Source organism: Amblyomma maculatum, chromosome 6 (assembly GCF_055883805.1).
Source record: "Amblyomma maculatum isolate TAMU_Amacu chromosome 6, ASM5588380v1, whole genome shotgun sequence".
Lineage (NCBI taxonomy): Eukaryota > Metazoa > Arthropoda > Arachnida > Ixodida > Ixodidae > Amblyomma > Amblyomma maculatum.
The window spans coordinates 179798350-179822488 of record NC_139349.1 but is presented as its reverse complement, the minus strand read 5'-3'; the positions used below and the strand labels follow the sequence as shown (position 1 = coordinate 179822488).

General features: G+C 46.8%; 1 protein-coding gene across 1 annotated transcript; it reads left to right on the top strand.

Annotated features, from left to right (window-relative positions):
- The first annotated feature begins 6987 nt into the window (after nucleotides 1-6987).
- On the top strand, nucleotides 6988-21047 carry LOC146187492 (putative defense protein 2). The gene is made up of 3 exons (XM_084605781.1): nucleotides 6988-7212; nucleotides 14428-14638; nucleotides 20918-21047. The coding sequence occupies exons 1-3, from the start codon at nucleotides 7002-7004 to the stop codon at nucleotides 21027-21029; spliced, it is 534 nt and encodes a 177-aa protein (XP_084461907.1). The 5' UTR covers nucleotides 6988-7001; the 3' UTR covers nucleotides 21030-21047.
- Nucleotides 21048-24139: the final 3092 nt, after the last annotated feature.

The window sequence follows — 24139 nt, the reverse complement described above, 5'->3', positions numbered from 1 at the left end:
TCTCCTCGGACCTCATTAGCGCGGTCTCCCGCTGTGCCGTCGCACGAGTGGGAGCGACCGGAGGCCATAAAACCCGCGAAGGGGGGTCAAGCTTTTGTCGCGCTGCACTGCGATGTGTAGCGTGCATCTGGTGCGCTTTGCGAAGGTTCCCGAGGAGACAGTTTGCAGTAAATGTGTTTTTATTTTTTACTTGTGGAAAGGGGCATGTTCCCGGCTCATCTCAGGAGCGCGGGACTACGCCCGGGTGTCTTTTGGCTGGAGCTACTCCTTGCGTGAGGACGCTCGCGCTGGCGAGCGCTGGGAGTAGTGGTTGCTTTGGAGCTGGGGCAAGAGGCGCCAGCTCAACTGCGGGGACGCGGAGTCCCTTGTCGCTCTGCTTGAGCGGTCTGCACGGCCGGCGCGGCCAGTTGCCGTTGGTCTCTGATTGTTGCTCCCTTGGGGAAGCAAATCCGGCTTGACTCTTGTATCATCTCTTGTATATAGTCTGTATAAAGTTCTCTGGTTCATTAAGAAGCTGCTCCGCCAAGTGTCATTTATCTCGGACGGATCCATTGCTGGGAAGCCCGTCGTATCTTTACTCCCGCCATTATGCAAGATGTAGAGGTAATCGGGAAAGTACGATGAAGTGACCGCAGGATGGCGAGGTCCCGAATTTGCCTAAATCTGAAGAAGGAACGCAACAAATTAGTAAGAAAGAAACCCATCAACGAATTAGCGGTGAGGGGGAGGGCAGAAGAGTACAGGATCTCGCTACAGAATAGGTATTCAGCTCTAACTGAGGATGGCGATATTACCCTAGAGGCAAGGAACAATAATTTCAGAGATATCCTTACTGAGTGCGCGGTAGAAGTAGGCGGTAGGATAGTTAGAGAGGATACCGGTAAGCTGTCTAAGGAGACGAAAGATTTGATTAAGAAACGCCAGAGTACGAAAGCTTCCAATCCAACAGACCAGATCGAATTGGCCGAGATATGAAAGCTAATCAATAAGCGCAAAGTGGCCGATATCAGGAAGTATAGCATGGAGAAAATTGAGCATGCTGTAAAGAGCGAGGGAAGCCTTAAAGCGGTAAAGAAGAAATTAGGCATAGGCAAAAACCAGATGTATGCAATAAGAGACAAGGCGGGCAATGTCATCACTAATATGGAAAAGATAGTCAAAGTAGGCGAGGAGTTCTATACAGATCTCTACAGTAGCAAAAGTAGTCAAGACCTTAATGAGATTGGCGGTAGGGAAAAACAGTCAGACGTTCCACCAGTCAGGAAGGACGAGGTCAAGAAAGCACTAGAAACCATCAAAAGGGGGAAATCAGCTGGAGAGGATCAGATAACTGCAGATTTGCTAAAGGACGGGGGGGATATCGTGCTAGAAAAACTGGCCACCCTGTATACGCAGTGCCTGGTGTTATCGACGGTACCGGAACCATGGAAGAATGCAAACATTATCCTCATTCATAAGAAAGGGGACTCTAAGGACCTTAAAAATTACAGACCAATCAGCTTACTGTCTGTTACGTTACGTATAAGGTATTTACTAAGGTTATCGCTTATGGAATCAGGGCAACTTTAGACTGCAATCAAGCAAAGGATCAAGCAGGGTTTCGGAAACGGTACTCTACTATTGATCATATCTATAACATCAATCAGGTGATAGAAAAATGCTCGGAATATAACCAGCCCTGAATACATAGGATTCATTGATTACGAAAAAGCATTTGACTCAGTTGAAACCTCGGCGGTGATGCAGGCATTGCGAAATCAGGGGGTAGACGAGCCGTACGTGAAAGTGCTGGAAGATATATATAGTGGCTGCACAGCAACCATAGTTCTGCGTAAAGAAAGTAACAAAATTCCCATAAAGAAAGGTGTTAGGCAAGGAGACACCATCTCCCCAGTACTATTCACAGCTTGTTTAGAGGAAGTATTCAGAGACTTGGAATGGGAGCAGTTAGGGATAAATGTAGATGGAGAATACCTCAGTAATCTGCGAATTGCTGATGACATTGCCTTGCTAAGCAACTCGGGGGATGAACCGCAAATAATGATTGATGACCTAGGCGGGAAAAGTAGAAAGGTAGGCTTGAAAATCAATATGCAGGAGACTAAGGTAATGTTCAACAGCCTCGGGAAGGAACAGCAGTTTACATTAGGTAGCGAAATACTGGAAGTAGTAGGCGATTATGTCTACTTAGGACAGGTAGTAACCGCAGATCCGGACCATGAAAAGGAAATAACAAGAATAAGATTGGGATTAAGCGCATTTGGCAAGCACTCGCAGATTATGACTAGCAGCTTACCGGTATCGCTCAAGAGGAAAGTATACAACAGTTGCATCTTGCCTGTACTCACCTATGGGGCTGAAATGTGGAGGCTAAGCAAGAGAGTTCTACTTAGGTTGAGGACAACGCAGAGGGCTATGGAACGAAAAATGGTAGGGGTAACATTAGGAGATAGAAAGCGTGCAGAGTGGGTCAGAGAAATAACTCAAGTTACCGACATTCTAGTAGAAATTAAGAAGAAGAAATGGACATGGGCAGGACATGTAGTGCGAAGAGAGGATAACCGATGGTCGCTGAGGGTAACAATACTGGATTCCAAGGGAAGGAAAGCGTAGCAGGGGGCGGCAGAAAGCTAGGTGGGCGGATGAGATTAAGAAGTTCGCAGGGGTCAAGTGGATGCAGCTAGCACAGAACCGGGTTAAGTGGAGAAATACGGGAGAGGCCTTCGCCCTGCAGTGGGTATAATCAGGCTGATGATGATGATGATGACAGGGCGGAAGGTAGGCGCAATCGCCCAATGTCAACCGCAAGCCCACGAGAGGTCTCGTGTGAAGTTATCAGACACGTGTCGATACAAAAGCCGGCGACGTTCCTTTTACGCGAAGCCTGTGCTGAGCTCGTTCAGAGGGACCCCGGCTGGCCTTATTTACGACACCGGCACTCCGGGTGCAGTACGGGCCACGCCGTTTGCGTTGAGGCGGCGAGAGAGGCGAAGGTGAAGTTTAGACGGCGCGCCCTGTGGCTGCGCCAGCGTAAAATGGTTCTTGGAGCAGCTAGAATTCGAGCTCGACCGAAAAACTAACGGGAGGCAGAGAAGATACCGGTGCACTCTGAACTCTCCTGACGCCGTCTGGGATTTCCCGGACTCGAACACGCCGGTTCAACCCTGGTTGGAGAAGAACCCGGAAGAACCCGGCCCGTGTAGATACGCAGGCCGGAGTGGTTGCTGCACACGAAGCTCTGCAAGACGCCTGGTGCATGGAGGGACGGAGCCTCCTGATTTACGACCTGCAGGGAGTCGGCGCGGTCGTAGGCGATCAGCGCACTGCGGGCGTGCCAGCGGCCCGCGACCGTATGGCGGGCCAACGGACTTCGCCCCCTCTTCATCCCCGCGGGGGCGGCTGTCCCTGCTTTGGCCGCCTGTCCTGCGGCATGGACCTGCTGAGGGATCAGCCGTGCAGCTTCAAAGGGGAAAACGGCGCCCAGGTGGAGTTCGCGATTAAGGGAGGGAGTGTGTGGGAATTCAACATTTCGCTCACCCGCACGATGCGGCGAACACCCTCTCTTTCTCTCGGAGAACCCTCATCTTTCCTCTCCTAGCCTCCATCATCTTGCGCTGTCATCCCCCCCCCCACTCAACAAGAACCTCATTGTGTGTGTGTTTGTGTGTGTGTGTGTGTGTGTGTGTGTGTGTGTGTGTGTGTGTGTGTGTGTAGAGAGAGCGCGGAGGTGAGAGAACGGCCTCTCCTTCCCTCTCCTCCCCTCCTCCTCTCTCTCGGCAGACACCAGCTTCACCCAGAGAGACGACGCCGCGTTGCCGGAGCGCGCGGATGCTGCTAAGACAGCGAGGAAGAACATAGGGCATTCCCAATAAACAGCTTGGCCCGCTGGCTAGGTATGCCTCAGTGTGACATTCTTCACGGCCACTGCTGTGGTCGAGCTAGCGGTGTGGCCTCGCTTCTCAGAGCGGTGCCGGAGCCCCGTGAGAACCCCCACAAGCTAAATATCTATTTTGTAGCGAGATTCTGAACTCTTTCAGCTGCCCTCCCTCTCACCGCGAATTCGTTGATGAACTTCTTTCTTGCTAATCTGTTTCGCTCCCTTTTCAGATTTAGACTAATTCCAGACCTCAACGTTACATAACATCATTTTAAAACATGAAGATGAATTTTCATCTACAATAAACAAATAATGGTATCTAGCAACGGCAACGTTTTGGGGGTACAAACATTCTAGCACAATAAACTCTACATAAGCTGTCGAACAATATATGCACCCATGTTGTAGCTTATAAATAAATTTTCATCACAATTAAGTGAATACCTGTTATTAGTAAAGTTTAACTTACTAGACATACGTTCTCCAATGATATAAAACGTATGTTGCATTATACTCTACATAAGCTACACTACAATATAGCAGTTGTGTTGATGCGCCTTCAATCAAAGTTTTGAGAGGGAGGCCGTGCTCAAGGCCATATGAACGCAGTCCGCCGGTGGCCGACCTCAATTGCATTGCATGGAGCTGCCAAGCTCAAATACCACGTGAATTTTATCACTTGAATTTACCACTCCTGTTCAACTGACAGCGTGTTTCGGCCCCTGACGTTGTCTATCCAGCTACGGTGCTCGCTCACTGAATGGCGAAGACAAAAGCGTTGCCAAAGTCTCATGGCTTAGATTGAGCTTCAAGAAACGCCAGTATAAGAGCTCTTATAGTAAGAAAAATAGTAAGCCTAAAAAACGAGCAAAACAACAGCACCACGTGTGTTCGGTCCCAACGGGCGACACGCGTACGGTCAGCTGGATTAATAAGTATCAGGCATACGGTGTCGACGTTACGAAAAGATTTACCGCATCGCTTAGAGTTTTACCCCGTGCGACCGGGTATCTGTGGGATCATTGCAATCATAAGGTAATGAACGCGATTGTTATTTATTTATATGTTGCGCTTAGTTTGCCTCACGGCATAAGTTGTATTGTTTAACGTCCAGTCGCTTTTCACTACCTAACCTAGCTGTATAAAGAATATTTAGCTTACTAGTGGTACTGGTCAGCGAGCTCAAAGAATGCATCTTTTGATGTATAGCTGAGGTGGAATTCCTTTTCGACAACGCAGGCAGTGGACTTGACAACAGCATGCGCTTCTAGGTGACTGTCTTGATTGGAAGTGCTCATTAAATATGTTGTCTCTATGGAGGGCGCGTTTATTATTGGCAGGCGAAAAATGCACCTCGCCTGAAATGGCACACTATGATATTGGAAACAATGCCAGAACAAATTTCATTGAACAAAAGCAGTTAAAAGTAGACTTCCGGAGTCACAGCGAATAAGCAGTCAAAGCACACAAGACGGTCTTCCGTAATGATCAAACACACTGTCATAGGCAATGACAGGCTGGCAGTTCAGCTGCCAGCCATTCATTACCGAGAGCACTTGACAGCATATTCATTCGCGCGGCTTTTAAAGATGCCAAAACAAGAAACAACACATTGATCGCTCCTGTACATCAAGTTGCAAGGAAGTGCGTGACCATTGGCTCTTGATTTTGTTTAACGATATTTATTGCCTTAAGGCATCGGTTGGGTATGAGATGAAGGATGAAGAAATTAATTACCGAATAGAAAAATGTTGACTTATTTTATAAAGTAGGCGTGAGCGATGATATGGTCCCTGCATCCAAGCGACACACGGGGATTGCTTGCTGAAAGGCCAGCTATCGTGAGATGTCGGATTCTTGTCGCTTTCAGTTTGGGCAGTCCCAGAGCAAGTGGTGAAAGTAGGCTTCAACATTGTCGTTTTTACATATCGCACACCTTGGGACACACGGCACGTATTTCCGGACGCAGCTGCACTTAGCAAGCGACGTAAAATATATTCGGTGGAGAAAATTACGTGTATACATAAAATTAAAACAGGCACCTTCTAAGTTGGAGCTTCAGACAACTAAGTTCTCAACTCTTTCGGGATGTGTTCGTTGCTGTAAACGAAGAGCAGCAGTATATGCGCGGAGCACAGCACCTTGATACTCTTTGTAGGTGATGCTTTGTTACAGGTGCAGAAATCGCTGCTCGTTTGCTACACTTCCCTATATAAGTGAATATGATATATATATATTCCTTTATCAGTTATAAAAAGTTCTGGATCGTTTAAGAGAGCTTCCGAAATACGAGGGAGAGCAAAATGAAAATATGAAAAATGTAAAACATTGAAATATAGTGTTATGCTCGCCGAAAAAAAAAAGAGCTTAAGGATATATGGCGTGCCTTGCACGTTACAGCTTTGTAAACCAGGCTCCTCGATAGGACCTGTGAACCTATTAATACTTTCGTGTGGGCGAGTCGGTGAAGCATCGTGTAGAACAGGAGCGCAAAAAACCAGGACACAAGGAACACACTGAAAAACAGGACTAGCGCAGTCCTGTTTTTCAGTCTTTTCGGTCCGTTTATTCAGTCAGTCTAGTTTTTCAGTCCTGATTTCCTTGTTTTTCAGGCTGCGCTAGTCCTGTTTTTCAATGTGTTCTTTGTTTACTGTTTCTTGCGCTCCTGTTCTGTGAACCTATCTTTGCAAAGGAATACTTAGAACAGGCAGCTATTTGTTTTCAAGGGAAAGCCAGACTCCTGGCTCTTATTCGATCTCGTTCGCCACTTGAAGTATATCGAAATTAGTTATTGAAACTAATGCCGGTATAGTATCACGCCTTGTTTATTTTTCTAAGTGTATTGCTACCCAATTTTCGGTCCCTGAATTGACGGATATACCAAAGGCGGTCCGGGTGAACAGGGTATGGTAGCCCTACGGCAAATTCTGAGCAGAAGCAAAACGACACAGCGCAAAGTGAAATAGTTGTTCCGTCGCAGCGCATGAAGTGGACATGATTGCAAATACACTCGAATGCAGTGCGATTAGAACCAACGAGGAAGCATGAACCTAACTGTTTGTTTTAGAGCAAAAACATAAAACGGCATTTTCTTAAATTTACAGATCTGAGGACAACATCAAGAATGGCCTGGTATGGAGCTACATGGATTACAGCTGTTTCGCTGGTTCTCTCAGCGCTCAGTCCCGGCTTCGCGTTTCCGGATGGTGCGCCTGACTACGCTTGCGGCGACATGCTTCCCTTTCACCAAGGATCTAGGCAGCTCAACGGCAGTGACTCTCCTTACCAGCTGCTTCAGGAGAAATCGGCCTTTCAGCCCAACGACTCTATCACGGGTATTCAAGGGGACCTTCCCCTTTTAGTTTTGCCAGGAATGTGGACTGCTGTAAAGAGCAATTCCCGCTATAAATTCGAAGCGCGACCATGGAAATTTTACACTCATTCCATTTAGGAAGTTGTCTACGACCTAGAAAGAGTGTTCCTTCCAATATGAACAATGCAAAGCACGCAATGCGAACTGGATTCTAATTATTGTTTTTGGCGTCCTCGCCACCTCACCTCTTCCTATCAGACCGAATGTAACTACTTTGAGCCCGAGCGCATTGTTCTTGGGCAACGTTAATTATGGCGGGGTTGGTGAAACCTAGTGCTCGTCACCGCAGAGGGCTTATCTGAATGCTGTTTTAAAGTAGTTCGTGCATTCTTATGTCGTTCCTTTTTTAAGTAGAGTGCCGTAGGCTAATTTTTTTAACGAAAATTTAGTTCAATCTTTTCATCTTCCACTCCTACAAAGAGAACACACGTAATCGACTGAAGTAATAAACTCTGATGGGCTAGTTAGTTCATAATAAGCGAACGAGTAAAACTGCGTGAAAAATAGAGGACGTAAGAAACACACAGGCGCAAACAAGGCGCAGACTTCCAACTAGATTTATGCACGAAACAGCTGGCTTATATAACCTTTCATTAAAGACATAAATACACTATCGCGAAAAACGCTAAATAGTTACATTAGCACATTATGGCAGAATCAAAGCGGCTGAGGAAACCCGACCATGCCCTTCTAGATACTTCTACATCTCCTGTCTCGATAGCGATACTGAAGGCGATCTGACGCAGTCGCCACCTTTTCTGGCGATTAAGAAGGCCTCGATAACCTCCCTTTCAGTCTTGCCCAAACGAGGAAAGTGGTTTTATACCGATAGGGGTCGCATCCGCAGCTTTTCCAATGCAGAGTTAAATTGCTACCGGTGCCGCTGCGCGTAGACCTATTGTGTTCAAGGGCCCGCTCATTGAAGCGCCGGCCTGTTTGGCCGATGTATACCCGGCTGCAAGATAGAGGTATCTGGTAGATTACCCCGGAGGCACACCTGGTGAGCTTGGTCTGATGGTTTAGCCTGAACGTGTTGCGCTCCGTGTATCTTTGTTCCTTTTTTTTTCCAAAGTAGTCGGCAAACTTTTTCAGCTTTACAGGTGCCGAAGGTACAACACGCATCCCATTACTGCCTGCCACCGTTTTGATATTATGAGAAAGACACTGATAATACGTAATGACAAATGTAGGAATCTTATCTTTGCATCGTAATTTCTTTTCAGTGTTTTTACCCTTCTGAAGAAGGTCTTTACATGAAATAAGAATTAAATGCTGAGGGTAACCCGAGGATTCGAGCCGCTGGACTTGACTCCGGAAAATTGATGAAAATAAGTGAATAAATGACTTTTGAAGGGCGGAGAGACAACTGTTCATGATGATGCTGCGTTTCACTAGCTTACAATGAGCACTCGTATAAGGCAAAAGGCCTTTGTTAGTGCGAGGACTGTACGACCAGAAAACATGAGCTTCGGAGAAAAACAATTTGAGGTCAAGAGAATGGAAGGAGTTGTCCCTTGTCCACTCATGAGTAAAGTTTAAACATTCCGCCTCAGAGGAGGAGTCGAGAATGTTAGCGACTACACAGTCGAGGTCACGGTTAGAAGAGGAATCTAGGATCACAAGATAGTCGGCAACATAAGGAAATACATGTCACACCGGATGCTTCAAAATCTCTTTTTTTTAGGTGCCTGTCAAAAGATGCCGTACAAATATCGCACAAAACAGGAGCAACGGACGACCCAATGCAAATGCCAGATATTTCTGGACATAATAATGACCATCGTTAAGGCTAGCAGTACAGCTGGGGTAAAATTGTACAGGACGGAAGAAACACATAGGCGCTAACAAGGCGCAGACTTCCAACTACATTTAAAAACGAAACAGCTGGTTTATATAGCCTCTCAACAAAACAATAAATACAATATCGCGAAAAACGCTCGAAAATTACAACAGCACATTATAACAGAATCAAAGCGGCTGTGGAAACCCGAACATGCCCTTCTGTGTGTTTCTTACGTCCCGTTTTTTTTTTCTCGCACAGTTTTACTCGTACGCTTATTAAGAACCAACTAACCTACCAGAGTGTATTGCTTCAGCATATTTCTTCACCCCTGGGCTCTTCTCTACTTCTCAAGAACAAAGAACAAGCGGCACCCTTCTATGTGCACCTGATAGCACTGTCAACATGCCAGTCTCGAGCGTTCGCCTACTTTCTCAAGCGGACGTTCCTCCTACCTGAGGTTGTGCAGCTCTTCGGATTTCCAGGTCCTTCCAGGGGGCACTCCAGCAGGATCTGCAAGATCCTCAAATCAGACGCCTGTATCTACGATGAAACCGACGCGTGGTTAGCCGCAAGGCGGTTCCAAGAATCCAAACTACTGTCAGCACAGACGACAGAATTTCTTTGGAAGAGAAAGCTGCTCGGTCTTCTGGCTAAGCGCCGGGCGTCCACGGCAGAGGGTTTTGTCAAGGTACTGGGCGATGTTGTCCTACCTAGATACGTATAAGAGACGCTGCAGAAGGGTGCGAAGTTTTGCTTCGAACCTTCGACTGGTCGTTCGAAGGTACTCGCCACAGTGCAACGTGTGGGGGCACATAGCTTCTCACCAGGGCTGTGGCAGACACTGTGGACTGCCTTCTGCGGAACGTAAGTCGTCTCACTTCACGGAAGGCTCCGGTTAAGAGAATTCTGTCCTACCTTAGTGCTAACAACCTGTCAATAATGGAAGCGGATAAGGAGGGTGGATTCGTAGTCGTGCTGCATGGAATGTCTGCTGCAAAAGCCCTGGCAGCAGTCTTCATCATCCTCATCACCACCACCGGCCTGACTATACCCACTGCAGAACGAAGGCATCTCTCATATTTCTCCAATTAACATGGTTCTGTGCTAGCTGCATCCACGTGACCCCTGCGAACGTCTTAACCTTATCCGCCCACCTAACATTCTGCCGCTGCCTGTTACGCTTTCCTTCCCTTGGAATCCAGTTTGTTAACCTAAGCGGCCATCGGTTATCCTCTCTTCGCACCACATGTCCTGCCCATGTCCATTTCTTCTTCCTTATTTCCGCTGGAATGTTGGTAACCTGAGTTATTTCTCTGACCCAACCTGCAAGCTTGCTATCTCTTAATTATACCTATAACATTTTTCGTTCCATAGCCCTCTGGGTTGTACTCAACTTAAGTAGAACCCTCTTGGTTAGCCTCCACATTTCAGCCCCATATGTGAGTACAGGCAAGATGCAGCTGTTGTATACCTTCCTCTTCAGCAATACCGGTAAGCTGCTAGTCATAATCTGCGAGTACTTGCCCAATGCGCTCCATACCAATCTTATTGTTATTTCCTTTTCATGGTCCGGATCTGCGGTTACTACCTGTCCTGAGTAGACATATTCGTCTACTACTTCTAGTACTTCGCTACCTAATGTAAACTGCTGTTCCTTCCCGAGGCTATTGAACATTACCTTAGTCTTCTGCATACTGATTTTCAAGCCTACTTTTCTAGTTTTCCTGTCTAGGACATCAATCATTATTTGCAGTTCATACCCCGAATTGCTTAGCAAGGCAATATCATCAGCGAATCGCAGATTACTGAGGTATTCCCCATCTACCCTTACCTCTAACTGCTCCCATTCCAAGTCTCTGAATGCTTCCTCTAAGCAAGCTGTGAATAGCACTCGGGAGACTGTGGCTCCTTGCCTACTCCTTTCTTTATGTTACTTTCTTTATGCAGAACTATAGTTGCTGTGCAGCCACTATATATAGTTTCCAGCACTTTCACGTACGGCTCGCCTACCCCCTGATTTCGCAATGCCTGCATCACCGCCGAGGTTTCAACTGAGTCAAATGCTTTTTCGTAATCAATGAATGCTATGTATAAGGGCTGGTTATATTCGGAGCATTTTTCTATCACCTGATTGATGGTATGGATATGATCAATAGTAGAGTACCGTTTCCGAAACCCTGCTTGATCCTTTGCTTGACTGCAGTCTGAGGTTGTCCTGATTCTATTAGCAATTACCTTATTAAATAGCTTATACGTAACAGACAGTAAGCTGATTGGTCTAACTTTTAAGGTCCTTAGAGTCCACTTTCTTATGAATGATGATAATGTTTGCAGTCTTCCATGGTTCCGGTACCGTCGATGACACCAGGCACAGCGTATACAGGGTGGCCAGTGTCCCTAGCACATCACCCCCCCCCCCCCCCCCGTCCTTCAACAAATCTGTAGTTATCTGATCCTCTCCAGCTGGTTTCCTCCTTTTCATAGTTTCTAATGCTTTCTTGACCTCGTCCTTCGTCACCGGTGGAACATCTGACGGTTTTTCCCTACCGCCAATCTCATTACGGTCCTGACTATTTCGGCTACTGTAGGAACTTTGGCTACTGTAAGAACTTCAAACCAATTGAGTTCGAAACCAAGTTTCAAAGGAGGCAAGCTATCAAACTCCTAAAGCGAATGAGCCTAGATGCTGTCGCACAGGCTGTTTCAAAAGCTGAGAGTGGCTCTTTGGAAATGCTTTTTACCGGCAATGTATTTTTTGTATTTTTTTTTTTGCCTCTTTGAGCTATTATATCAGGGAGCTGGCAACATGTTCTGGGTTACTTCTTGAAGAAACACCTCGACAAGCTTGTAGGGTGTAATGCTTTACTCATCCGCAGCTTCAATGCCTTGATGGCAGTGCAGGAAAAAGGGATCCCAGCGCATTCTACGGCCTTCTAAATTGATGTAGAGGACTTAATCTACTCCGTCCTTCATGACGGCCTGTTTAAAGCAATCAGGGACAGAATTGACGAACATGGAGACATAGCCTTCCAGAACACTGCCGGCATTAGCACTGAGCAGTTTCTGTAGAACTTGTACAATTTTTCCTCAGCTGCACTGGTAGCCTTAACGATGGTCATTATTATGTCCAGAAATATCTGGCATTTGCATTGGGTCGTCCGTTGCTCCTGTTTTGTGCGATATTTGTACGGCATCTTTTGACAGGCACCTAAAAAAAAAGATTTTGAAGCATCCGGTGTGACATGTATTTCCTTATGTTGCCGACTATCTTGTGATCCTAGATTCCTCTTCTAACCGTGACCTCGACTGTGTAGTCGCTAACATTCTCGACTCCTCCTCTGAGGCGGAATGTTTAAACTTTACTCATGAGTGGACAAGGGACAACTCCTTCCATTCTCTTGACCTCAAATTGTTTTTCTCCGAAGCTCATGTTTTCTGGTCGTACAGTCCTCGCACTAACAAAGGCCTTTTGCCTTATACGAGTGCTCATTGTAAGCTAGTGAAACGCAGCATCATCATGAACAGTTGTCTCTCCGCCCTTCAAAAGTCATTTATTCACTTATTTTCATCAATTTTCCGGAGTCAAGTCCAGCGGCTCAAATCCTCGGGTTACCCTCAGCATTTAATTCTTATTTCATGTAAAGACCTTCTTCAGAAGGGTAAAAACACTGAAAAGAAATTACGATGCAAAGATAAGATTCCTACATTTGTCATTACGTATTATCAGTGTCTTTCTCATAATATCAAAACGGTGGCAGGCAGTAATGGGATGCGTGTTGTACCTTCGGCACCTGTAAAGCTGAAAAAGTTTGCCGACTACTTTGGAAAAAAAAAGGAACAAAGATACACGGAGCACAGCGCGTGCAGGCTAAACCATCAGACCAAGCTCACCAGGTGTGCCTCCGGGGTAATCTACCAGATACCTCTATCTTACTGCCGGGTATACATCGGCCAAACAGGCCGGCGCTTCAATGAGCGGGCCCTTGAACACAATAGGTCTACGCGCAGCGGCACAGGTAGCAATTTAACTCTGCATTGGAAAAGCTGCGGATGCGACCCCTATCGGTATAAAACCACTTTCCTCGTTTGGGCAAGACTGAAAGGGAGGTTATCGAGGCCTTCTTAATCGCCAGAAAAGGTGGCGACTGCGTCAGATCGCCTTCAGTATCGCTGTCGAGACAGGAGATGTAGAAGTATCTAGAAGGGCATGGTCGGGTTTCCTCAGCCGCTTTGATTCTGCCATAATGTGCTAATGTAACTATTTAGCGTTTTTCGCGATAGTGTATTTATGTCTTTAATGAAAGGTTATATAAGCCAGCTGTTTCGTAAATAAATCTAGTTGGAAGTCTGCGCCTTGTTTGCGCCTGTGTGTTTCTTACGTCCTCTATTTTTCACGCAGTTTTACTCATTCACGCGTAATAGATGGCCCGAATAATTTCGATTATTCGCTTTGGAATATCCGTGTATTAAGCACGAAAAGTGAAATGGGCTTTAACAGATGCTTCTCATGGAATAAATATCTACAACGAGCCTTTATGTGTAGAGCAAGATTTCAAATTTTACGTGGGCAATATAACTTCTTTTTTTTTTTTCGCTCGACGGCTCACTCCCAACTATTAAGGGGATATCTTACCGCGCACTCATCCAAACGTCGGCCCACTGATTTAACATTGAACGACTCGATCTGGCCGCTTACTGACGAGGCAAAGATCGGAATCGGCGGACGCAGTCACCCCCTAATTTCCTTCATTTTGTCAGCATCGGCTAGCTTTAGTGGGAGAGAAGTGTAATTTTCGACCAGTCATATATTTAATGGTACTGATACTAGCTCTAGCAATTTTGCGTTACGAAGACCGGGTTGGAATTCCGACCTTATGTGCGTGTTTTTGGTCTTAGTAATTTTTTTTTATGTGCTTTTATTGCATAACGAAAACTATAGTACACGCGCCAGCAGGAACGATATTTCTGCAAAGGGGAGCGTCATTTCTGAAGGCCTTGGGTGCAGAATAAACGGTGGTCACTGTCGACACCCTTCTCGCCTCACTTTTTCGAACGCTCAAAAATCATTTTGGTTTTCTGTTTAAATGGCATTTGGCGATGATAATGCAGCTTCCTCTTTGTCAGCATGCACTTGCGTTTACAAGTTTGTCCTGGTCTTGTTGTCACTGAAGTAAATTGCGCGTATGAACTTTCATTATTGTTCATATGTGCGTTGATGCACATTTTTGGTTACGCTGCTATCTTGTGACATAACCAGGATCCCAAGAGAAGCCCGTCTTTGGCGTCTTTATGAATATATAAGCTACTTTGGCTGGACATCACAGTCTGGTTTACAGCTGTTTAAGACGTCTCCTGGTAGGGATAAATACCTTCAAGCAACACCTTTCCGTGCAGTGACCCTCTACTCAAAGGCTGCGTACTTCCGTGGGTTCATGGTGAAAGCTCTCGATGAGCACGACAATCAAATTGGCGAGTTCCAGCGTGGTGCCATATACAAGCCAGTGGAGGACTGTTCGGCTGCCACGCATGTCAACAAGCACAAGAAAAAGGTCGTCAAAATGCTATGGAATGCACCCGCAAGCAAAGAAGGAAAAGTACACTTCAAGTGAGTTCGGCTGAATTTTTGAAGGTTGCGTTACAGAGCGTACCGAACAGCCCGTCCGGCTTTACTTACAAAGCCGGTCGTGGCGAAAAGCATATATTGTTTCTTTCTCTTTAGTGATGACCGTGAATTTTAACAGAGTACGCCCACAATTTGGTGCAAAGTGAGACTTCGTTTTTATCGAACTTTTCCGTGTAAGACGGAGAGCAGAGCTAGAGCTGAGCCTGCTCGAATATTCTCTATTATATTCTCCAGCGATGAACATCGATGCAGGTAGACATATTTAGCTTCCATTTTCTAAATTGGAGTGATGAAAAGCTACACCTTCGACAGTGCATTAAGAGGCGTATGTCATCATTTCATAGAGTTAATTGTTGAGTCTTTCTTAAGGTGATATTCTGCGATGTTCTAAGATACATTGTTTGAAATCCTGTAACAGTAATGCAAATTAATACACTGCTTTTACTCAACCAGTACTGTAGTATTTTCAGTCTTGTCTCTACTGGGGATGAGTGAGGCACGCGTTCAATTTTGTGACGTGGTAGTGACAATACCAAGGAATGAAGAGTCCAGCGCTGCACGAAAAGAAGCTCGTTATTGGGTTGACTTAGGCCCGCAAAAGAACTAATAAACAACTCGGCACCGCTCGTTCGTGGAACTAAGAATGCCCGTTGCATTCGGCAGTGCTGAATTTAAAGAAGGCGCAGAAATATCCTGATAAATCGGCCAAGGGATACTGGAAAAGCGCGGAATAATACGGAAACAGGTGTGCTCGCCTGCGATCATACGAGACTAATATCCGCGCATCCCGCGCTACAAAGAAAGTGGTTAAGGACGCACTTCGCGATATCGAGCATGAACAAACAAAACGAGTGTAAAATCACTTTGTCCGCTACGATCACTGTTCAGGGCCGCATGCTGGTAGCTGTTGGAAACAACCACTAAAGTTCGCCGTATTATTGATTAAGGTAACAGCTTCGACACTGCTGGCATGCTGTCTTTGTATCTCCTATATTGAGTTTGAGTAGGTAAACATATTTGAAAGCTTTCTGCACTGCTCCGAATGCAATGGAAATAAATATTTCAATTTTCATACCTTGACGCGGTATAATCACAAGGTAGCCTTCTCTTGCCCGAAAACAGCAGTGCACTGTCTTTCGAGCTCTTACACTGCACCTGATGTTTCGACTTGGCTACTTTGTATTTACGGAATGATACGCAACCCTGCTCGTTTGTCTTCCGTTAATTGCCTCAAATTTTCATACAGATTTTTTGATAACTGAGCATGCCATTTTCGCGTTTGTTTCTGGCGTAGTGTGTCGTAACCTCAGTCCTTTACAAGCTCAAGAAATCTTTACTATTCACATAGCCTTTTCGCCTCTCTTTTAAATGTTATATAATTTGGAAAGTGATGATCACTGGATGCTTAGGCGTTCAGAATGCCATAAGATTCAAGTCCCAAGGTCGCTCGGTACGCTTCTAAGTATCTATTCTTTCTTCTCGTTACTTACACACAGCCTGTGCAACCTTCGGGGCTCCATTATCAGCGATATACTTGCGTGCTTCCCCTCCCTTCTTGCTGGAATGTTACCCTACGGTGAGAACGCGGCAGTGTTTACGGATCGATTTCAACTGGATACGCTGAGCTGTCTAGACACCTCTGCCCACAAACAGAGCTGACAACTGCCGCCGAGCCACTTTCGGGTTCAGCCATGTCATGTTGTCTTATGACGTCACACAAGCATTCCCTCAATCATCGCTCAACCATGCCACATGGTTTTTGAGTTAGCATAGTTTCGTGGCACCCCATCGGCAAATGAGCGCTCTCTCACGTCATGCGGTCTCTCGACATATCGAAGGTATTCTTTCAATTAGTAAATAACCGAACGCGGCACTTGATTGCCAAGGACCCTTCCATTGGGGCAACAATAAACACAAAAAATGTTGGCGTAGCCCCCCTGCTGTCACGTTTAAATCATAGGCCACAACTCGCTCCGCGCACTATCAATTCTCGTAGCTGCCGCTTCCTTGCTGTGGCTCCGAAAAACTTCGGTTACGATTTGATGGATCACGCTGAGCGCTTGGCCAGATCAGATCTATTTTTTCAACTCCGGGCGTCTCTCGCGAAGCGAGTCATGGCCTAAGTATTGAGGGTGACGGAAGGGGCGATGAAAAAGCCACCAATTATCTCTCTATGTGACTAACTGCGGCTTCACTTGCTCCCCAGAAAAATCAGAGTTACTGTAACTATACACAGGCTCAACAGACGATACCAGCCTTTCAGGTGGTTGATCACAATGAAGTATCCGTACTATATAAGGACGCCATAAGGGTCATATCGCTCCACATTAGTTACAGGAGTACAAATGGGTACTCCTTGACTCTCCATAAAACACCAGTCTTGAGGTTGCGTGCATAAAAATAAGGGTCACTACGAAAAAGACTGTGCTCGAACAAGACACCCTGAGCCATGTGCAAGAATTCATCCTGAACAGATATATGTACTCAAATCCGTATTTTACACCTTATCATGGAAGATTACAACAAATGGCTCCTAGAAGCAAATAATAAGGTACTAGGGCCTACCTAAAGCACGTCTAAAGTGCGCCATTTGCAGCTGATCCTAAAAGCTATAACCGTGGTCCTAAACCGATAAAGAGGTAATAGGGCCCACTTAAAGCTCGTCTAAAGTACGTGCGCCATTGGCAGCTCGGGATGCATACTGCCTTGGAACTAGCCCCCAAGAGCACCATCTAAATCAATCGACAGGGAGATACCCACGCAAGCCAAACTGTTTTCATGAACCTTAGCCTATCTATTCAACAAGCTCTCATCCAAACACAAGCTATAGCTCAGTCAGACTTGTTCCTATCCAATCGTCCATTCTGCAAAATGCATGCTTTTCCCACCAAGCCCTCCGGCAGTCGAGGACCAAATGCAGCCGAGATCTTGGAGTGTACTACACAAACACAGAAAAGTCTGAAGCCAAGAAGTTAGTGGCAATTATTATCCACCAATAAGAACTCGTTCACACACTCACCGTCTGCAAGCACAATGTAGGAGTAACGGAGAAAGTGCCGCTGCTTTGGCGGCCACGTCTGGCACCTGCACATATACATACTAATCATTGATTCTATGACTGCGTACCACAATTAAATAGAAAAGTGAATTGGCCTTCCCGACAGCCAGAATACTGCGGTGGTATGGCCAACCAGTCAAACCGAAATGGACACCTCATCTCGGTAATGCGAAATCAAAGCGTGGAGGAAGTGAGTGGGCCTGCTGCCCGGCCTCCCCAGATGCTACAACAATGCTGACTCGCTCGCAGAAAATATACGCTCGAAGCCAAAGAGGTAACCCAGGCGGAGGTGTTACTTGACGAATCCTCCACACAGAAACCTTCCACTCACCTCGTACACCCTGGGCCCTACGAAGACGTGGCCGGTCTGTTCCACATAGTGTCCCTGCCTAAACAATTCACCTGATGACTCACCCGCAGTGGCAACTACTTAGGGGTGGTTTAAGCTGCCCTGCCCAGCTCTGTATTTCAGACCCAGACAGCCCTCGTAACATGATCACGAAGCGGATCGAAAGCCATTGTTGTCACACTCTAAGGGGCGCTACTCGCACAAACACCTCCCTAATATCCTAGTTCTTTTTTTCATTAAACCACTCGTTCATTCTTCTTGCATATCTTCGTTTGCTGCCTATTCGTAGGTACCTAGAGCGAACTTGTCAACCGTTCTTTCTTATACCAGAAAATTCTTGACCAGCGCCTTCTCAATGCGGTGTAGTTAAGGAACATTTTTTTTTTTTTTGCATATCGTGGAAAACAAGTCCTCCGTGTTCTTTGCGTTGTGAGTGAACCTTAAAGAACCCCAGTTGGTCGACAATTCCAAAACCCTCCACTACGGGCTCTCTCACGTAGCTGAGTCCCTTTGAGAAGTTAAACTCCACAAACAAACAACCAATCTTTGTCGAAATGTTGACTGTAACAATCAATACATTAAAAATCTCCGGTCGGGAGGCTAGTAGCTCTGCGCTGATAACATTCGTGCTATCATTTATACTTTTTCCCATTGTTCTCTGTGTTAATTACGCGATGCGAGCGAAGGATAGCATTTACAAAAAGGTTTTGCAGCCCAAGAAAAGAATGAATCGTTCGCTTCAGTATTTCAATAAGATCTTACGATACTCGATACCCATGCCTATCATGTAGAAACAAGCAAAACATCTAACATAGGTGAAGTATCAGGCATTTCCTCCTCACAAAACAGAATGCGGCACGTGCATATTTATTGCTTTCACTTTGTAAATGCGACATTAGTAACCAGAGTCATTAAATGCTTGCGTGCCCTTTGAGTCTTATAAAAGCATTTTTTTGTGACAAAACAAAATCTCAATGTCGGAGCAAAAGTGGAGTCTTATCGGAGATGCGCACAATGGTCATTTCTGTCTGGGCGTGCACATGCTCATCTACTTCTTTGAATGTTTCCTTCTGTGCTTATTCATGCGTCCACTTTGTGTGCATAAGTCGAGGGCCTGAATATTTTACCGATATTTCCGGCTCTCCAATGGCAGTCATGGTGGCATGGTAGATCTATTTTTGAAGGAAATGGAGCGTGTGGCATTTGGGTGAGTGCAAATGTCGTGTGCAAGAGCTGCTGGGGCGATGATGGACAGGAATAGTTACGCCTTACTCGGCTGTTGAAAATGTTTAAGCTGGTCTCTTTCGACTTTGTTATTGCGGCTGTGAAAGTCCGAGCATACAAGCTCTAGTACAAAGCTGGAACAAACAGCATGGCACTTTTTTTTTGCAACATTATCTGCCTGGGAAACTGGTCCGTGGAAGACGGCGCCGGAAGGCTAAAGGTTGGAGAATGCCGTTGTCTTCGTAACGTCCCCAGACGTTGCATAGAACGTGCTTAAAAAAAATTATAATAATAATTATTGGTTCACAGGTTATGCAAGGTGCAGTATATCCCAAACGTGTTTCGTGGACACCTCACTATTGCCCCGCCGGGGTGGTGCAGTGGTAAGACGCCCGACCACTGTGCCGGAGTTCCCGGGTTCGAACCCGACCACGGCGGCTGCGTTTCGACGGAGGCGAAACGAAGTGGCGTCCGTGTGCTGTGCGATGTCAGCGCACGTTAAAGATCCCCAGGTGGTCGAAATTACTCCGTAGCCCTCCACTACGGCTCTCCTTTCTCTCTATCCCCTTTCACTCCCACCTTCATCCCTTCCCTTACGGCGCGGTTCAGGTGTCCACAGAGCAAGTGTGACAGATACTGCGCCTTTCCCTTCCTATGAACCAACCAACCAACCAACTGGACACCTCACTAGCGCTGTAAGGGAAGGGAGGAAGATGGCAGTGAAAGTGGAGAGAGAGAAGGAGGGGACGTAATAGAGACCTGCGGAGTAATTTCGATCACCTGGAGATATTTAACGCGCACTGACATCGCACTGCACACAGACTCCCGCCTCTTCGTTTCACCTCCGTCGAAACGCGGCCGCCGGCAGTCGTTGTTGTGGCTGTAGGAAGAGGGATAAGAAAATGCACGGGCCTGCTACAGGCTTTGTAGCTGAACCACCTGACTGATTTATAGAAAGGGAAAGGCGCGGCAACTGTCTCACTGGTTTCCTCTCCTTTTCCCTTTCTATAAATCAGTTGAGACAGGTGACACAGTTGCCGCGCCTTTCCCTTTCTATAAATCAGTCAAGTAGTTCAGCTACAAAGCCTGTAGCAGGCCCGCGCATTTTCATATCCCCCTCCGCTACCTCGTGCGGACATAAGAGAGAAAGTAGAGAAGAAAGAAAAAGAAGAGGGAGAGAAAGACGCGCGCCGCAACAGCCGTCGTCAACCACCAAAGTGGTGGCGGGTGCAATAACGGCCTGCAACCGATAAAAATAATAATAAGGGGGGGGGGTTCATAGGAAGGGAAAGGCGCAGTATCTGTCACACTTGCAGCTGTGGACACCTGAACCGCGCCGTAAGGCAAGGGAGGAAGGTGGGAGTGAAAGTGGATAGAGAGAAAGAGGAGCCGCAGGGGAGGGCTGCGGAGTAATTTCGACCACCTGGGGATCTTTAACGTGCGCTGTGTCTGGAGGAACAGTTACCCTTCACCACACCCCGCCGGCGGTCGGGGTGCAACCCGGGTTGTACAGTAGTCGGGAATCTTACGCACTGCACCACCGCCGCAGGCAAGCGTGCATGCGGATAATTTTTGCTTTCTACCCCGTTCAACGGCAATGCATTGTTGTTTTGTTGTTACTTTATTTCAGAGCAACCGTCGTCCACAACTTCCGCTTATTCTACACGGACCTAATGAGCAAGACTTTACATAGGAGACAGCCTTCAAGACGTTTCAGTCTCGTGTTCAATAAACTTGTATAAAAGGAATTCTTCCAAAAATATTACTTTTTCATGGCCTAACATTGTGCTTGCAATGTAATGTGTAGTGTGTAGCCATTAGAACAGTTTAAAGCAGTCGCTGAAATCAGTTCTTGCTTACATATATAAGAAAGGGGCCACAAGCAAATCGGTACACCACAGGCATCAATTTCTAATTTTTAGAGTGCAGCTGCTTGGCGCCCGTTGCTGTGTTTCGTGTCGTCGTCAGCGTTGTCCCTCGCAACCAGCTCCGCAACCGGGACAGCGCGCGCCCTGCCGCTACCGTTCGCCGCTCCGTGTGCCCCCGTTCGCCCTCCCCCCCCCCCCCCCCCCCCCCCCCCCCCCCCCCGCCCTCCTCTTCGTGCGTGACAGAGACTGTGTTCTCCGTTCTCCGGTTCAAACAATGCACGCTGGACTTTATGTTTGCACTTCTGGACTACCTGGAGTCCACCAACCTTATCATGCGCCTATAACATTTCGGCGCTTCGCCTCACCTGTGCCACAGTGCGTATGTGTTCTGTACTTAATCTGTGGCTAGCTCGCGTTGTGCTGTGCGCGTTCGTCTGCATTCCTCTCCGTGTGCTCATGTTGTGATTTCACTGACTGTGCCTTCGCACATTATGCCCTTGCTGACTCGTTACTGTGTTCAGTGGCTGTGTCGTGTCTGTGCTCCCTTGAGCCCCTGTGCCTCCGAGTGTTGTAACGTCCCTGACCATCCTTTTGTTCCCTGTGTCCAAAGTGTGACTTACTGACTGTGCCTTCGCACTTTATGCCTAACCTGATTCGTTACTGTGCTCAGTGATGTGTCATGTTTTTGTTCTCTCAAGCCACTGTGCTTCCGAGTGTTGTGCCCTCCCTGGCTATCCCCTTTGTTCACTGTGCCTCATTCGTACATTGTGTCCATCCTGTGACTCATCACCGTGTCGCGGTTGTGCTCACTCAGATCTCTGTGCCTCCGAGTGTTGTGCCCAAACTGTGACCTCAGTGGCCCTCCCAGAGTGACCGCCATCCCCCCTTAGTGACTCCTTCTCTGCGGGACCTTGTGCAATCATCGGTACGAACCCTGGACCCCTCCGCCAGCACCGCTCTTCCGGGCGCCGCTCTCCTATTGTCCGCCCATGCAACAACGGGCCGACCTTCAGCGATCCCGTCCAACACCCTCTAGACTAGCTAAGGCCTCTCCATATCCTCCTGTCTTTCGTGTCTACGTCATCACACTACGACGGACCGGCCCTCCGCGCTTTCGGGGAGCAGCCGTCGTGCTATGTCGTGCCCCCTCCTGCTTGGCGCTACTGCGCATGTGCGGAGTAGAACAAGCCGAAGTATCGAATCTAAGAAACCATTTTGATATCTTTATTACTGCTGTATTGCAAAAATAAAATATATTATTTTGTAAAAATTCATGTTTTTTGTTGAACAGCGTATTTTGTGAGCTAATATTGTTTTGTGCACGTGATTTTTTTTTTTCTTTTTCATCTTCATGCACAGTGCTCGCCTGGAAAACGCGTTCTCACTACGATAAACATCACTTGTTCGTTTTTCGATGGTGGTCGCAAGCGGTTGCACGTGGGTCTCACGTTTTCACCGTTCTGCGTTATTTTTTTTTTCGTGCAGCGTGTGTCGCGAAACTGTCAACGCTGCGTTAGGAGTGAGCACCAGTACAGTAACAACAACGTGAGTGCATCGGTGCTTGAAGGTGCGTGTGAAGTTTGCAGGCGGTGATAATGCCTGGGCATTGCTGCGTACCGCGGTGTCGCGGGAACTAGGATGGCGGTGAACGTGTGCGTGTCTTCACCTTCCCTTCGGACCGAGTGAGGAGTGCTCAGTGGATTAAAGCTATCCACCGTGCGGACTTCACTCCAGGAAAGCGGTCGGTGGTAAGGAAAGCATTCTTCCAACTGTCCACTTTGAAAGAGCGCAACAAAGACAGGACGAGGTAACAGAAGTAAAGACGAACACCTCGTCCGTTCTTTGTTGCGCTGTTTCAAAATGAATACGTACCAACTTGCTCAAATTTCTGCTTTACTCCTTACTGTCGTTGTTGCACCTCCTTCAGTTGCATTTAAAACGCTGTGGGCAGCATGTTGCGAGATAATGCCGTAGTGCTGCCTCTTTTGGACCTGCTAATATGCCATACACATGCTAAGTAGTAACATTCAGTTCGCACGACGTTTATACGATATTCCCCGCCTTGTACTGCTGCGCTCCTGATGTGTCGTTTGTAAACTTAGGTTCTAAAGCTTTTATTGTCTTTGTTTTTTGTTATCCCAGGTCTGCCACTTTAAACCATCCGACATGGTAACAAGTTACACGGATACAAAAACTGGGAAAGTAATTGAAGTCACGCTGAAGCTCGTACGGTTACGACCTGATGCTGTTCCAAGCATACTTCCTGACTGCCCGGCATATCTTTCTGCCCCAAATGCAAACACCTCTCGGGAGGCCCCAGATGAGAAGAGGACGCGCCGAGAGGCAGCTGCTTTACAAGATACCATCAGCAAGTCTATTGAGACACACCAGGCGGAAGAAGACAAAAACAAAATTTATAAATTTCAGGCACTGTTGCAGTGCCTGCCATGTATCAAGGTTTCCAAATTCTGGACTGTTGTTGCACAGCATGACTGTATACTATTCCTCAGTCTGACTGTCGATGGTGCCCCAGTAATCAGAAGGCGCTCGCAGACCTGGGATAACAAAAAACAAAGACAATAAAAGCTTTAGAACCTAAGTTATATCGATAATAGTATTGTGACTGGCCATAGGGTTTTCTTGGCAGGAAATACTGGAGTGGGTTGCCATTACCTTCTCCAGTGAATCACATTTTGTCAGAACTCTCTGCCGTGACCTGTCTATCTTGGGTGGCCCTACACAGCAGAACTCACGACTTCATCGATTTTCGCAAGCCCCTCCGCCACGACAAGGCAGTGATCCATGAAGGGGCTGAACTGTTGCAGTGCCTGCCATGTATCAAGGTTTCCAAATTCTGGACTGTTGTTGCACAGCATGACTGTATACTATTCCTCAGTCTGACTGTCGATGGTGCCCCAGTAATCAGAAGGTCAGTTAAAGTCACCGAAGACCTCTCTATAAAGATGTATTTTCAAGATGTCGAG